The sequence below is a fragment of the Rousettus aegyptiacus genome, unplaced genomic scaffold, assembly GCF_014176215.1.
Source record: "Rousettus aegyptiacus isolate mRouAeg1 unplaced genomic scaffold, mRouAeg1.p scaffold_m13_p_2, whole genome shotgun sequence".
NCBI lineage: Eukaryota > Metazoa > Chordata > Mammalia > Chiroptera > Pteropodidae > Rousettus > Rousettus aegyptiacus.
This window is the reverse complement of record NW_023416295.1, coordinates 26,542,314-26,558,783: the sequence shown is the minus strand read 5'-3', so window position 1 is coordinate 26,558,783 and position 16,470 is coordinate 26,542,314. Positions and strand designations below refer to the sequence as shown.

General features: G+C 40.8%; 1 protein-coding gene across 1 annotated transcript in view; it reads right to left on the bottom strand.

Moving 5' to 3' along the window:
• Window positions 1-16,470, bottom strand: part of MPP4 (membrane palmitoylated protein 4) — a 32,600-nt gene that overhangs the window by 6,944 nt on the left and 9,186 nt on the right. The window contains exons 9-16 of the mRNA XM_016131033.2: window positions 15,852-16,048; window positions 12,812-12,876; window positions 10,874-10,891; window positions 8,239-8,277; window positions 6,043-6,063; window positions 4,691-4,705; window positions 3,512-3,553; window positions 1,180-1,350 (exon numbers count right to left, since the gene is read on the bottom strand). Coding sequence (XP_015986519.2) covers window positions 1,180-1,350; window positions 3,512-3,553; window positions 4,691-4,705; window positions 6,043-6,063; window positions 8,239-8,277; window positions 10,874-10,891; window positions 12,812-12,876; window positions 15,852-16,048 — 568 coding nt within the window. The remainder of the gene's footprint in view (window positions 1-1,179; window positions 1,351-3,511; window positions 3,554-4,690; window positions 4,706-6,042; window positions 6,064-8,238; window positions 8,278-10,873; window positions 10,892-12,811; window positions 12,877-15,851; window positions 16,049-16,470) is intronic.

Below are 16,470 nucleotides of genomic sequence, written 5' to 3'. Positions count from 1 at the left end.
ATGTAGATAAAATATAATTATGTGGTGAAAGCATCATTTCAGCCCTTCTATTGAAGAAACTTGAGACCAAATGTGTTTAGGGAAATTAAATAGCTTCCCTTCTCCCGAATTGGAACAACCCCAGAGAACTCCTGGGAACTTCTCTGGTCACCCATGAAGTAACCCACACTTCTTCAACATTCAGAAATGAGATGGGGAACTGCAGGAGCCCATCGCCCCAGCGAACCTCATCTAATGTTGGACCCTGTGAGAACTCTCTGGCCTTGATCCAGATCATCTGAAACAGTTTGCCTTTTCTCTGCAAATGAAGTTTCTATCATGTCACGACCCCGACATCAGGCTCCACGGTGATAGGTCCTGTGACTTACAGAAATCAGGGGCACGTTTCCTGACAGGCGGTTGAATCAACGCCCCACGTGTAACTGGAGGCAGACCTGGCTTCCTGCACAGTTACAGGGGGCGCGTGGTTTAATGTTCTTATTTTGCCACATCGATATTCTTAGTAATTTTTTAATGAGGGGCCCTTGCGTTTTCGTTTTGCCGTGTGACCTGCAAAGGATGTGGTTGAGCCAGGCTGTAAGCCATGTCGTTCTGTCGTACAGGGGCCTGTCTTAATCACAAACGCAGTGCACAAAGAAGAAGATGGCAATAAGACGGGGGTTACTACTGCGCAGGGAACGCTTTGTGGAGATCCTGGTCCAAAAGCAGGTCACCCCGGCACTAGTCTCCCTGTTCTTTAGCACCGAAGATAGAGTCCAGAAGACTACTGACATTTTTCTGAGAGATATGGTTACAAAATGCTTAGAAAATTGATCTTGGGAATATTTTTTTTCTAATACAGATGAATGATCCAGTCCGGGAGAACACTCATCAATGTTCATACAACAAATTCTAAAGAGGAAAAAACGAATCTGTTATATATAACCCCATCACAGTACAACTTATACAAATTCAAATACACAAGGGCATATCACATTCAATTGTAGATGAAAAAGCATGAAACAACGAAGTTTTATTTATGAACACACACAAATAAAACAGGCTTTCTTTTTTTAAGATGTGTTTATATGGCATTTCATAAAAGAGTTCTGCTTTTACCACTGCTCCCAATGAAAGACTATTAAACCGAGAAGAAGAACTTCGCGATAATGAGCCGAGACACCGCCCGCCCCGACGTACCCACGAGCACTATGAGGCGGTGCTTGTCTGAAGGGCGTCGCTGGTACCTTGTCACCTCCTCATAAGGGGCACCCACCGCACTGCAGCAGCTGCCAGCGCAGCACGCACCGGCGCGCCGCTGGCTGAGGTGAGACTTCCTGCGACAAAGGCGCATGCTGCGGCGGAAGCCAGCTGGAGAGGGGGGAATCACAGGGCACGTTAGATCCAGGGCAAGAGATTACATCCCGCTTTAAACCTGTTGGAGCATGCAGTGACTGAGATTTGAGAGTGTTAGGTAACGTGGTCGTGGCTGTCTGACAGTGGAAGGTAAGAAGCAATATGAAAGAGAAATAACGAAATACACCACCATGTGTTACCTCTAAGTGATACCCAGTGCCCACTCTGTGCCAGACACTGTACCAGGTGCTGGGCACAGAGTGGTCAACTTAACCAAGCCCATTTCCTCATGAAATTTATATTGCATGGAGGAGGAGAGAGAAAAATCCACAATAGAAATAAATGTTTAAAAGAAGGAGCAGCGGCTAGAGAGTTGACGGGATGCTTCTTCAGGTAGCTCGTTCAGTTAAGTGTCTGAAAAGTTGACATGGAGCAGGTAGGTATCTGAATGAAGTAATAGAGCCCCCTAATGAGCATCTGTGGGGAAGAGCAGTCCAGGCTGAGGGAACAGCAACTGCAGAGATACAGAGAAAAGGCCATGCTTGGAGCACTTGAGGACAAGCACAGAGGCCTGTGTGGCTGCGAGAAGTGAGCGGTAGGGACAGAAAGAGGAAACGGGGTTGGAGAGGAAGCTGGGAGGTCACACAGGGCCTCAGGGCCTCCCTCAACTGTTGGATTGTGGTGAAAGTCGGATGGGAAGTCACTAGGCAGTCAAGAGATGGGTGTGACGTGATTTAATTTTTGTCTCTGAAGAATTCCTCTGGTTGCTGTGGGGAGGAGAGTTGTATAGGCTCAGGTGAGAATAGTGAGGAGGGACAGTGGCTCAGGCCAGAGCGGAAACCGTGGAGCAGGCTTATTACTCACATTTTCCAGATGGAGACACTAAGACATAGGCAGGCTAGGTGGCTGCTCACCACTATGTTGCAGAGCTGTACATTCTAGTTGTGATTCCCAAACTCCTAGAATCTTGCTTAATCTGCCTACCAGATGTGGGGATTTCTGGTATTTTCAAAGCTGTCCCCAGATCTTCTTGTTAGATAGAGCGAGGGACTACACGTGTATATATAACACACACACTGCATGCATGCACATACACTCATGCACGTACACACAAACACACACACCTACATCTAAATTTATATCTATCTATGTTGAAAACCATGAGTTTACACCAATACCCACAATGCCAATTCAACACTACAGAATTCATTCTAGCCCCATCCCCTTCCTTCTCTCTCTCTCTATAACTCCTTCTCTAACAGTGAGAAAACTGGCTTTTATTGTCCTCAATACATTAGTTATTGTATCAGTCAAGAATACCAGTGCTGGGTGGGGACAAGCAGTGTCAGCAGCCTGGCAGAAAGTGTCAGAGCCCAAGGTGGGTGAGGAGGGAGGGCATCTCTTTAGAGGCCGTGAGGTGTCAGGGCCCAAGTGATGGCAGCTTTCCTCCTCACTTTACTCTGGCTCTGGCAACCCGCACCAGGCTGCCATCGTCCTTGCAGAGATGCTCTCCCTACCTCAGGCTCTGGTGCCCCACCTGGCACTGCTTCTTCCCCACCTTTGGGCAGATGTCTACCCTGTCCTGCCTACTTAGTGGATTCAGAGCTGAATTATTCTGGAATGGATGCAGAAAGGTGGCCCCATGCTTTTAAAGAATTCTACCGCTGATTCCAACGTGCTCTCAGGCCTGGAAACCAACATGCTACTTTACAGACCCGGAAGCCCTGCTGTTCTCCCACTGTCTCCTGGAGGAGGAAGCCCGGCCTGGTTTTAAGTGAGTGGTGCCCGGCCCTTCAGAAAGCTCTGCCCAGTTGACAGATTATGAAAATATAGCCATAAAAACTAAGTTTAGTAGTCACAGTATTGGCCTCTTTAGAGTAAGATAAATGAGTTATGGAATAATCTGGAAGAAAACAAAAGATCTATGTTTGATGAATAATTAAGAAATGTTCAGTGGAAACCAGATGAATTACAATGAATGATCATCATATCAGAATATTGATCCTTGCCACCATTACCACCGCCCCCCTCCCCGCAAAAAAAAAAAAAAAAAAAAAAATATAGAGGGAAACCAGAACAAGGAACAAGTTGGGAAATATCCATCAGCAAAGGAAGCTTTCAAAAGAGAGTCAGGCTGGTATGAATATAACTTAGCAAGTTATTAATCATCACCTACCAATAAAGAACTTCTGATCACAGCCTACAAATTCTTCCTTGTCTGGAACACGGAGAATGGCAGGAGCAGAGTATATGGGAAAGAAGGAAAAGTTTACTTAGAACAGATGCATGAAATTCTCTTCAAGTCTTCGGTGACCCTCTTTCAGTAGATAGCAGCACAGCTGAATTGGCCTTGAGAGGCTTAATGAAGAATGTCTTAAGCACCTTCTATCCTATCACATGCACCAAACTATGCAGAGACACCCTTCAGAATTCTAGCAATACGCTGAATACATGCTGTGTATTGTATAGAATGACTGAGAACAAAAACCTATTTAGGCTTGTTTAAAGTCATAAGAAAGATACTGAGTCATTGTAAAAACATAAAAATTGGGTATACACTCTTTCTAAATGCCCAAAGGAAACTGATTTTTTTAAAAAAGGAATGGGTAAACTGGATTTGGCTTTAATTTAATAAATATGGATTTCTGCAGGTCTTATAATTAATCTCTTTGTTAGAGATGGGTGTTTATTTTTTCCCTTATAAAATGATTCATTCTATATAAAACTAGTATTTGCTTTAACAGCTGCCAATTGATTTTGACCGTCCAGGAATTTGAGAGACAAAAGTGAGGAAAACTGTGTCCAGTAGCTCTAAAACATCCAGAGCTAGTTTAAACTCCCATCTCCATTTTAATTGGGGTCTCAGAATAATTATTATAAACTGCAGGAAAAAAATATTATAAAAATGTCATTTTCAAATTACTTTTCACTAACATGTTTCTTTTCACTTATAAAACTCTGTTCTGATGATTGAAATAATATATAAAGACCATTTATTAATAGAATAAACTGACACCTAATTTTTTTCTTAACCTTTGGGTTTTTTAAAACACATTTTAAAATATAAAGAAAGCATACCAATATCAATTCCATCTTCTGATAAGTAAATACATTTTCCTAATTGAGATACGTCAATCAGTTTAAGAGGAAATGTTTACTTAGGGACATATTAATTAAGCTTAATTACTTTACTTTAAAATATTTTCTATGAAATAAAATATTTCATCATTGATTTAACTCTTAAAAAATCATGTTTTATCTTAAAATTTATTCTGTCAAGTATTCACTTTGAGGCATCGAATGGAAGATCTTTAACACAGCTCTACTTGGCTTACCCAGGAAGCCAAACAATTACCTTCTGAAAGTTCCTCTGGATATTTAGGTTTGTGCAGGGGGGAAAAAAAAAAAAAGACATGAATACATTACGCCTTTGAGAAGATCAAGTCCACCATCAAAAAAGGACAAATGACAAAAGCAAAGGAATCAAGTCACCCTTAGAGAAAGCTGTGACTTTGGGAAGCCTGGAAGGCAACTGAACAACACACAACTGGGCGTCCAGAAACTCATTTAACCTGACTCTGCTGCTCAAGGGACAGTAACTTTGTCTGCAAGTTTCTCATGTAGATTTGTCCTGAAGGCTTTTTATCCATGAAGACTCCTCTCTACTTCCCACTAAATGAGACTTGAAAGAGAAAAACTATAGGAAGGCAATTGGTTCTGGTCTCCTCTCTTTCTCTTCTGGAGGCTCTATTGTTTCAGTTCTAGGGCACTGGGGCAGGCATCACAGCAGCCTCTGGCCTGAGTGTCCTTATTCCTTACCCCTCCCAGGGTCCATGCACACATTCCCATCTCCAGCTGGCCCCTTGAAGACAGGCGGAACTAAACACAAACATTTACTTGTATATGATGAGAGAAAGAGAGGAACTGCCTTAATTGAACTGGGGATGATATGCCACAGCAATTACAGACTGATGAAAAGGAGAAAATGAGGAAACATATACTTGGAAGTGAGTGAACACTGTAACATGACCCAAAGGTTGCCAGTTTTTCAAAAATATTTTATGGGATCTATGTTGTTATTAATGATGTCAATGTTATTTTGAGGGAAAGATACTTAATAGCACTGTGTGACATCAATAATAACAAATAACATATTAAAGAAAAAGAAAATAATTGATTCAGTATTCATACATCATTTTCTAGCTAATTTGCTATAAGTATGGAGTAGACAGAATGTATGGAATAAATTATTCAGTAATTGCATGGTGATATCTTTATTCTGTTCAAATGTCTCTCTCCACGACTGTCTTCCAAACCACCAGACTTTTCATGTTACATCTTGTGAAAACTTACATCATCATCGTATATTAAAGAACTACTCACATATATTCGTAATGAACTTTTTTCAGCAGGAAATTCAAAACATTGCGCAGGATGGTATCGTATACTACAGGACATCTAATATTTCTGATTCCCACCAGTTAAAGGCCGGTAGTGCCCCTAATCAATATGACAACCAAAAAATGTCTTTGGAGTTCCAAAATGGTATTAATGGTTAAGGTGATATTTGCAATACCTCACAACTACTCTGTTGATGTATTTAAACCATTATTGTTTCACATCCCTAAATATGTGTTTAAATTACACCAAAATTTGAAATACTGTGTACATTTTTAAATCAGTATCAAATACTCCTGGTTTACTTACCAGATTCAAATGTTTCTTCATCTTTGGTTTTCCATGGAGGCAAAAAAACAAAAAGTGTCATTATATTCCTGTCCATACTGAGTGTGTAATTTAACATTCTAATTCCCTGACCCTATGCTTCTGCATACACACCAATTTTAAAATTTTTCCTAAATTAAGGCCAACCCAGTGGTGTCTCTATGGCATATATAAACCTTAAACGAGATGCATGGGATTAAGCCATTGGACTGTGATGACAAGCAGAAGGTGCTATGGGAGCTCAAAATAAATAAATAATGAAATAGAAGAGAGAGAACAAATTAAATGAAAAAGAGGCTCAAAGGGGAGGGAAAGGTGGAATGTTATGGAAGCTCCTGCAGACTGTTGGATATTGCATGGCTTTGCTGCTAGAGGGCCTGCGGGTGTAGAAGGGAGGTGCCCTGCCACAAGATTTGGGGGTCCATAAGCCAGGGAAGTGTGGCAAGGAGAGTGAGTATATGAGTGCTTTGACTGCGTAGGCTTGGTTCCCAGGTGGCTGGGAAAGATTCGATATAAACCAACATATCATCAGTTAAAACAATTCTTGGTAGCATTTTAAAGAGATATTAAGGATTAAGAAACTGGAATTCACATAGAGAGCAACTTGAAATATATAGCAACATTACCAATGCATTCATCCTTGGATCAGGCAATTTTGCATCTAAGAGAAACTCATACATGAGTGAAATGATAAATTTATAAAGCTAGTAATTATGGCATTGATTATCATAAAAAAGATTGGACACAACTCATGCACTATACCTTATTTAGCCAATAAGCTTTTTTAAAAACTGAGAAGGCTCTTTAAGTACTTAGATGGAATCATCTTCAAGATATATAATGTTAAGTAAAAAAATCAGGAACAGAACAGTTTGTTTAGTGTACTATCAAAGGGTATGTGTATTTTTTTTTTTTTTAAGGCGAGGATGAGGGTAGGAGAGAGGAAAAGAATATATGTCATTGCTTTTATCTATACAGAATATGTCTGGAGAGATATGGCAGAACATGAGAGTATTTATGCCTCAAGAAAGAAAACTGAATAAGGCAACAGGGAAAAAGAGAGGAACTTTTTACTGAATATAGTTTTGTAGTTTTGAATTAGAAAAGAAAAGACTATTACTGCAAGTTTTTTTTAAAAAAAAAAAACAGAATGTGTACTGGGAAAAATAAATATAACATCAGCATTATTCTGTAGTTATTCTGGGAAATATATGTGAATCTTTGAAATATCCACTATTTAAAGATTTCGTATGGTTCTTTAGTTTCTAAAAACTAGATTAGTCCGTTGTTAAAAACAAGACAACAGTCCCAAAATAGAGTCACTTATGCTAAGCCCCACATCACCAAACTTAGACTTAATTTAATTAGTTTGGACCTCTTCTGCCTGAAGAGATCTCTTCCTAAAGGAAAGTGATCTTGTCACAACCGAGCAGATTTTTGCTGTTCCCACTCCCTTCTGCCTATAAAAACCTTTCATTTTGAACAACTCCTCAGAGCTCCTTTTTATCTGATTGATGGGATGCTGCCGGAATCATTGAATAAAGCCAGGAAGATCTTCACAAGTTCCTCGGTTGAATTTTGTTTTTTAGTGCGTAAAGCCAAGACAAATTCACCTATCAGACCAAAGCCTGTCCAACTAGTGTCCCAACAAAACCTAGTGATTCCTAAGCCAGTCTTAGTTCTGTCCCTAAACAGGAAAAATGTTTTCCCAATTTACAAAATGATTTAAGTATAGAAACGTACAAAGTTCATGTTGCTACTATTTATCTATACCAGAATCTACCAGAAGATGGCATCAGACAATAACAAAATGCATATTTCGCTTTTCGAAAATGTGATATCTCAGTATTTTATATTTCACAGAGAGCATGGGGGTTTGCAGATGTTCCACCTGAATGTTACCGAATGTAACACCTGAATGTTACTAAGTGTGGCTGTGATCATTTCCAAGATACTGCTTTCTAGAAGGTTGCTTTGGAACCTGGAGACATTCCCACAGCCGTGCTTCCCTTCCAAGGGTCAGAACCACGGAAAAAGGATAGGGTGGTGGGATTCGTTTTACACATTGCTTCCAGAGGAGAGGTTTGTGGCCCCTTCGGCCAACTCCGTTTCAGAGGCTGCATAGCTGAGGTGCTTCCTATTTCTTCTGATGGTAAATCTATCAAGAAGAAATGTTACCTGCTTCCACACATTTCTCATCAATCTTCATGTCATCTTCTATAAAAGAGCATAGAAAGAGGAAAAAAAGGATTTAAAATGTGTTAGCATCACAAACGAAATTCCCTAGGCATAGACTTAAAATTCAAGAAAATTCAGACCACCTTATAATAATGTTATCCTTACAACTATTGCTCACTTGGAGAGATAAAAAGGACTCTAGTGTATTAAATAAAAATATAAGATATGAGACACTATATAAGATAAAATGGGTGGAACTTAAAACGCATAGGCTTTTGAATATTGCACAAATTAATTTACCTCTAAGCCTCAGTTTTCTATCTCTAAATGGGATGGTAATAATACATACAGTGTAAGAAAGAAAAAACGAGATAATGCATGAAAAGCTCAGGCGCATGGTAAGTGCTCGATAAATGTTAACTATTTTTATCTCTAGCTTGGGCATACATAAGAGAATAAAAGAAGCTAACTTTTAAAAACCATTCATCCTAATACTCGAAAATCCTTTCATCATGACCCAAGCCCAACTTTAAAGGCTACTGTCCGCTTCTCTGCTTCACATGTCTTATACTCCCATTAGAGTAGACGTTATTGGTCCTTCCTCTGTGCTTTTGCTTATGCTGCTCCCTTTGCCTGTAATGCTTCAAGGTCCATCTCAAAAACTGGTCAAAAATGAATATCCCTGTCACGAACTGAATAACATTTTCTTCCTACGACTTTGAACTCTTCGCTACTGCACATCTACCGTACTTTGTATTATAATCGTCTGGGTGTTTGCCTTATTTACCCTCCTAGACAGTTCCTTGAAAGCCAAAACTGTCTTATTAATTTTCACATACTTTACAGAGTTTGGTACAGTGTCTTGCACACAGTAGGTACATGATAAATTATTTATTAAATTGAATTAAATTTTCCTTTTAATATCACAATAATTTATTTGACTATATATTCTGAAAAGACCTTTTTCGTTTAGCTCTGTACATCTTGTGCCTAGCACAGTGACCAGAACTTCCTGGGTAATGAATAAATAGTAGTTGAATAAATAAATCTTACATGAGTTCCAAAAGTGCAAAATTATAGTCTGTAAATAAGCTATAATATCATAAAGTAGTACTTACCACCACCTCCTTAAAGAGCATATCATTAATTAATGTTTTTAAATAAAATATGAACATTTTTATGAAATAATATTGTTTTAGAGAAGTAGGGACACAGATAAACAAGTAATATAGCTGAGATTTTCAACATTGTCATGCAATTCTTTACATTCAATTAGAGACTATTTTCTAGATCAGTAATTTATAGCAACAGTGAATTCATTAGTTCCTAAGACATAACTAGAGGTGTATTTTTTATTTGTTTGTTTGTTTGTTTGTTTGTTTTAAAGCAAACAAAAGCTACAATTTTCATTCCTGTTTTACAGAGGCAAGTAGTGATTCTCCAGTGATTTTTCAAACTTGTAATTCTGGGATCTAAAAGAGCCATTGATTTTGCTCTCTTGAAATCAACAATTCTGCACTATTGGCTAGGGTGGCTATTACAGACGATTTGTGTCCCCCTGACCCATGCCCTTTCAGGTTCATATGTTGAAGTCCTAACCCCATTGGAGATGGGCCTTTAAAAGGGTAATTAAGGTTCAGTGAGCTCATAACTTCGGAGCTTTAATCCAAAAAAGACTGGTGGCCTTATAAAAAGAAGAGAGATCACCAAATCTTGATCTTTTCTTCTCTCTGCACATTTACAGAGGAGAGGCCGCATGAGCACACAGGGGAAGGTGGCCTTCTGCAAGCCAGGACGAAGGCCTCACCAGAAACCGGCCCCGCCAGAGCCTTGATCCTGAACTTCTAGCCTCCGGAACTGTGAGAAAATAAATAAATATCTGTTGTTTAAGCCATCCAATCTGTGATATCTTGTATGGCAGCTGGAGCATATTAAGACAGTGGGTCTTGTTACCACCAAGACCACAGAGACTCAGCCCTCTACCTCCTGCCCTGTCCAGTATCAGGGATGGAATGGGGCTGGTAACTAAAGGGGCTGCTCTTCTCTCTTTTTTCCCCTTTCTATAGGCAGACGGCATCTTTCTTGCTCGCTTTTGTGAGTGTGCGTGTTTGACATCATAATGAGTCATCCGGGTGTCTGGGTTTGGAGAAGGGAGGAGGTGATAACTGGGGGTCCCATTTGCCCTTGAGATAGACAGAAGCTGCAATCCAGACCATACTACTTGCAACTACTAACAATGTTCTTATTTCTTTTGTACCTCAATCTTTTCATCCATAAAATGGTGACAATCACAATCACAGGGTTATTTTTAAGACAATGTGTATAAAACAGTTGACACGAAAAGGTAGAACAGTTTCACAACTTTGAGTTCTTACCATGTGCTGTGTTAGAATCTGGAACTGCATACTGTAAATGTTAGCTCTCTCCTGTTTTGTTCCTCTCGGTGTTAGGACAGTTACACTGTGAGTGTGTTCCTTTGACTGACATTTTTTATAAATTAGAGTATTTGTAATTAGCACATTACTAGGTTATACATGAAGAGCTTAATAGCTGAACTGAATTGATAGAAAAGAACTACAGGAAATTTCTAGGAGACTTTGGGAATGGAGGTTTTTTTCCAAATACTATTTCTTACCTTCTTCCATGGAAATCCCTGGATACAGACAAATGATTGAAGCAGAAAAAGAACAGGTAGGGAATCACACGTATTAGTCTATGCTCAGTTTTTCAGATTAATTTACTTACAATAAGAAAAGTGCCAAAATTATACTAATTAGTGTTCCTGTGCTTGCTCTCTAGAAATTTATTGAAAAATTTAATAACAAAATGATAAGTGAATATCCTACAGAAACCAATATATTTTTGAGTCTTGCTGGAAATGAGGATCTACTTTCTTCTGGTAAATCCTACTCATTTCCATCCCATTAAGCTATAAAAGTTTGCATTCTACTCCCTTCTGAATTAATATGCTTAGTTCAGCATATTTTAGGAACTCCTATCTCGACTGGAAGAAATGAAGGAAAAGAAATAAAAGAAAAAGAGGGATGATAAGTATAAGTGCATCTTCGGTAAATAATTTTTAAATAACCATCTGTGAACTAACATAGACTTGGAATTTTTCAATAACCTTTGATTAATAAAAATGCCTAAACCCTATGGACTCAGAGATTTTTTTCTCCCCTAAGGTAACATTTAAGTAAAGTAGGAAGATGAAAAATAATATTTATTACAGAATCATCTACCACAGTTGAAAAGAAAAGAAATGATCTTCTAGTTTAGAATATGATCGTGCTCCATCCCTGTGAGGAATGACCATTTAAGTCAGTGGCTCTAACCCTGGAATTCCTGGACTTAGAAATTTGTGACGATAACAATAAGCATCTGCAAGCTAATTACAGGATGGACTTTTCAAAAACTCTAATATAAATTACACTTAGGTTACATGAGCAAATTAAATATCAACCAGTGGTCATGCTAGTTATCAGATACTGATTAGAAGCTTATTAGCATTTCCATGTGCCTTTGAGAAATGAAATAGAAAAATGAATTAAAGGAGTATTTCAATCTGGTTTGGTAAACTTTTTCAAAACACAAGGAAAATAACTAAAATATTACTATGAAGAGTATACATTAAAAATGTTTCTGATAAAAAGTTAAGTTCAAAATAAAGATAACAAGTGATATTGCAACTGTTAATGTAAACATGTAAAATATATTTCCACAACTGGAAGGCAGTATGAAAATATTGTCTATGTCAGGAATTATAAGAGTATTTTCTTCTTTCAAAAATGTGTCTAGTTGTCATCTTTTCAAGAGAAAGATAAAAGAAAAAATAATTTTTGGCTTAAGAGAAATGAGAAATAAAACGAGTGAGGACTTGCTATGGGCAGACCTGTGGCATTGATACTGTTGTCTACTCTAGTGACCCTCTCCTGCCTCCTGGGGTCCATTCCCTTCATCAGCTTTCCAGGGGCCTGCCCGAGGTCCATTTCTGAAGGGCCTTCCTTACTCAGTGAGTGCCAGCTGAGCTCTTCGGTACTCTTTATTAAGGCAGGAAGGGAGTTCACAAGCATTGCCACTACAGCTCCCTTTACTAACCATTCTCCCCACTGCTGTTTGAATAATACTGTCTAGCAAACAAACTATGTCCATTAACTAATAATTCAGTCCTATGTTTATTCATCAAAGGCACACATAGCTGGTAATCAGAGCTTCTGAACAGTGTGAAATTTAACTCCGCTAAAGAGAACCCAGATGAATTCTTCTATGAAGCTATGCAGGCTTGCTTGACAGAATGTGTATGTATTTGCTAGCTGTAGAGATCTCAGAGGACTTCAAGCTGGTGAGTGATCACCGAAGGTGACACCAACACAAGATCATGTGCATTTTCGTAAACTGAAAACTCTTCTAAATCCAAAGGCATGACTGTCTATGGATTTCAGATGGCTGCTAGGTTATTTAGGGCAGTGGGGACATTTAAAGATCCTTTCTGGGGCAGGAAGCCAGCCCTGGGAGAGAAGGAACCAGTTTCCCCATGATGCACATGCTGGGTTTGAGGTAGCAGCACACTCACAGGTGGTTGATTTGAGGTGGGTGTGAGGCTGGTACGGTTGAGACCACCAGAACTCACGTTGCTTCCTAGGCAAAAAGAAATACACTGTGAGAAAAAAAAAAAATCAACCTAGATGAAGCCAGGTGAAAGAGATCTAGGACAGAATTTTCCTAGAATTCTGATGCCTCTAACCCAAGCGAAAAAAAGATTTCTTCTCCAACCACATTGTCAAATACATTCTCTAAATACACAGCCTTTCTTATTTTTTTTCTGCCTCCTGGGTTATTGTCAGTAACACGCTGACTTGAGAGTGGAAACCTGGCCCACGACCACTGGTTCACAGGCCACAGACCTCGGTAGAGGAGCCGTGGTACGCTGTCCCTCCAGCACGCTACCCTGCTTCCGCTGGGCTCAGAATTTTCACAGCATGTTCTGGATCCCCTCCCAAGCTTTGGATGCCCTCTACAGTTTCCTGAGAACCATGTGAATGTCAGCTCCTTCTATCGTTTTTTATTTGTGTGCTAATCCAATAAATCTGCCATTTCTGTGTGCTCCTTGCAAGACCCCCACCAGAGCCTGCCTCCTCACCACTTTCTGCCCTGAGACCGCGATGGCTAATCTCATCAGGCCTTTAGCAGCCTGTTTGTGTCCTCAGCCCCCAAAGCTCAGGTCATCCCTTATCCTCTGTACTTTAATCCCTGTAAGACTCTGTCTACCACTCGCCCCTCCCTGAAAGCCCTTTCACACACCCCCTAGAACTCCAAGTAAACCAGCAAAATCTCGCAGACCTCAGCCTCTACCTTGAGTGAGCCCTTCACATTCTAGCTCTAATCAAAACCCGGGTCTCCTGAGGCCACGGCTTTCCCCGCCCCTTCCAGGAGGAGGCCCTTTGCTCTCCCACTCCCAGTGTGGTGCTGGTGAAGCGGCTCTGGGGGCCAGGGGACCCTGTGTGCAGCTTTTGCTGATTTCCCCAGTGTCAGTGCTCTCATGGCGGCTGATTTCAAGCTGCCACCCTGACTTCCCTGACCATGGATGTGCGAAGCACGCACAGTGGGCTCTGTTAGCGCATTCCAGCATCCCACGTTCAGGTCTTCCCCGCACTGGTCTGGAGGTGAGGTCTGTGTCCTTGCTCCTCATGGCCATCTACAGACCATTCTCCCTCTTCCCTAGAAGCCCCCAGCTGTGACTACCATTGCGCCCACTCTTCTGCTAGCCAGTCCCACATGACTCCTGCTCACTCTCCCTCCCTCCACACTGCTCTGTCATAATTCTCGATGATTTCATTAGGCATGTAAATGCCCCTTCTGACACCCTGGCCTCTCCATTCCTTGATCTCCTCTCTTCCCCTCATGCTACCTCAGCCGTCGCCTCTCACCGTCGTGCCCTAGACCTTTTCAGAAACAATAGCTGCAATCTCTCCGTACTTTCAATTCCCAGCATCCTTTTCTTTTACTGGCACCTATCTTTCCAATCCCCCAAATCTGTTGACCCCATAGGACTTATAATCCATTGATCTTATTCCATTTCCACTGATCCTTACCGCTTCACCTCCCCCTTTAATGACTTAACTGTCAGGTTCCTTCAAAACAGTCACTCTCTCAGCTTTTCCTTGATTTACTGTTAAATCCAGCTCTCTTTCTAATCTGGACCTGCCCCCAAGGAAGCTGACCAAAACCATTTCAAATTTATCACTTTTAACCTTCAGGGGGACCCAAATACTGATCCTACTGTGTTTACCTAATCCATTTGATCTCCAGTTCTCCTAGAAACTCTTCCGGCTTTCTCCTCTCTCCTTCCCAGTGCCTCCTTACCCACGCTTACTCTCAGCTTATGACATTGCTTCCTATTTCACTGAGAAAATAAGAATAGTTGAAAGAGAACTTACTCAAGCTCCACCATGCCCCTCGCCCTCACCCTCAACCATGCCATATACTCTGGATTCCCAACTGTTACCATCACTGTAGACCAGCGGTCCTCAACCTTCGTGGCACCAGGGACCAGTGCTCCTATGAGAGCCTAATGCCTGATGACGTGAGGTGGAGCTAAGGCGGTGATGCTAGTGCTGGGAGCGGCTGCAAATACAGATGAAGCTTTGCTTGTTCACCTGCCATTTACCTCCTATGTGTGGCCCATTTTCTAACAGGCCACTGACTGATACTGGTCTGCAGCCCGAGGTCTGGGGGCCCCTGCTGTAGGTAAACTGTTTATAATTCTATATAAAGCCAACCCCTCTATTTGTATACTAAATCATATCTCCTTCCGCCTGCTCAAGGCGATTCTCTTCTATCCATAAAAGATTTTCCTCTTACTGGATTATTACCGCTAGCATTATTTACCCCATCTAACACATTTTTTCTCATACCACTCCACGTTCCCCTCTTCATTGTTCTGTTCTGCTTTATATGAAAATGTCTCAAAGAGCTTTCCATGCTCATTGCCATCAATTTCTTCAGATTTCACTCTACGAGACATGTGGCCCCACCCTTCCACTGAAATCACTTTTATCAGGGTCTGTGTTGTTAAACCCAATTGCCAGTTTTCTCAGTACTTCCGGCAGCAACCGACGCAGATGATCAGGACACCATATTGTCTTGATTTTCATTCTGTCTCACTGGTCATTTCTTCTCCATCTCCTTTGCTAGTTCATTTTCTTCTTGATCTCTTAGCATTGGCCAAGGATTGGCCCTCTTTCTCTCTTTTTATCTTTACTCACTCCCTTAGACCTCAGTTCTCACGGAAGTGAGGATGGTAGATTGAGATTCAGTAACTGGGGTTATAACTCAGTTTTGAAAGCTTAATAGAGGGAGTTAGAACTACCACGTTAAGTTTAATTTAGTGTCCCGCATGTTTTCTCTCTCTTCTAGCTGAAAGGATAATTCTGATCCCATTGGTATTTAAGATGCTTAGGGCATATGGATAGGTCGATATTCGGATTTATAAACCAATGTGTGTGTTCATCCAGCGGCTTCTCTCCCATCTTAACGGCAATGACAGAAGCCTGAGAATGCATGTCATTTCCCGATGGCTCAGTTCTGAGTCCAGGAGTGATAACTTTTCTTACCTTTTCATAAGGTGGTTAGAAGGGATTAGGCCAGCGCAGGTACCAAGGTCTGAGATTTTCCGGGCCTGCCACCAGAGGGCATCATTCCGGTCCACAATCTGGAGGATGTCCCCCTTCTGGAAGGGTAAGCCGGCATCCGCGCATGGGATGGTGGGATCCTCCTGGGGCCAGTACTCGGTCATGGCGCGAACGTACACCTGACAGTAGGTGCATAATGGCACCATCAGAAGAACCCTTAGCCATGGGCCATCAGGACTCAAAACCATTTCTCCCACCCCTCCGCCTCCTGTTTTTATCCTTCCTCTTCACCCCCGCCAAAAAGGAACTTGCCTCTTAAACTGAGTCTCAGAGCTATGAAAAGTGACTTAGAAAAATAATCTCTTAGTTGTGTGAAGTTTTTACTCAAATGTCCACTATTCTTGATATTACTTCTTAACTTCTTGGTACCCCATCTCCTTTTTTTGTATTCATTTACTCATTTGCCTCTTATGTCATCAGTATTGAAAAATGTACAACAAAGTATTGAATGAAAGTTCAAAACATTATAGAGAACAGTAGTGTGATACAAGGTATTTAGTCACTGGCACTGTTATTTGAGGATTTATTGTGTGTGAGTATG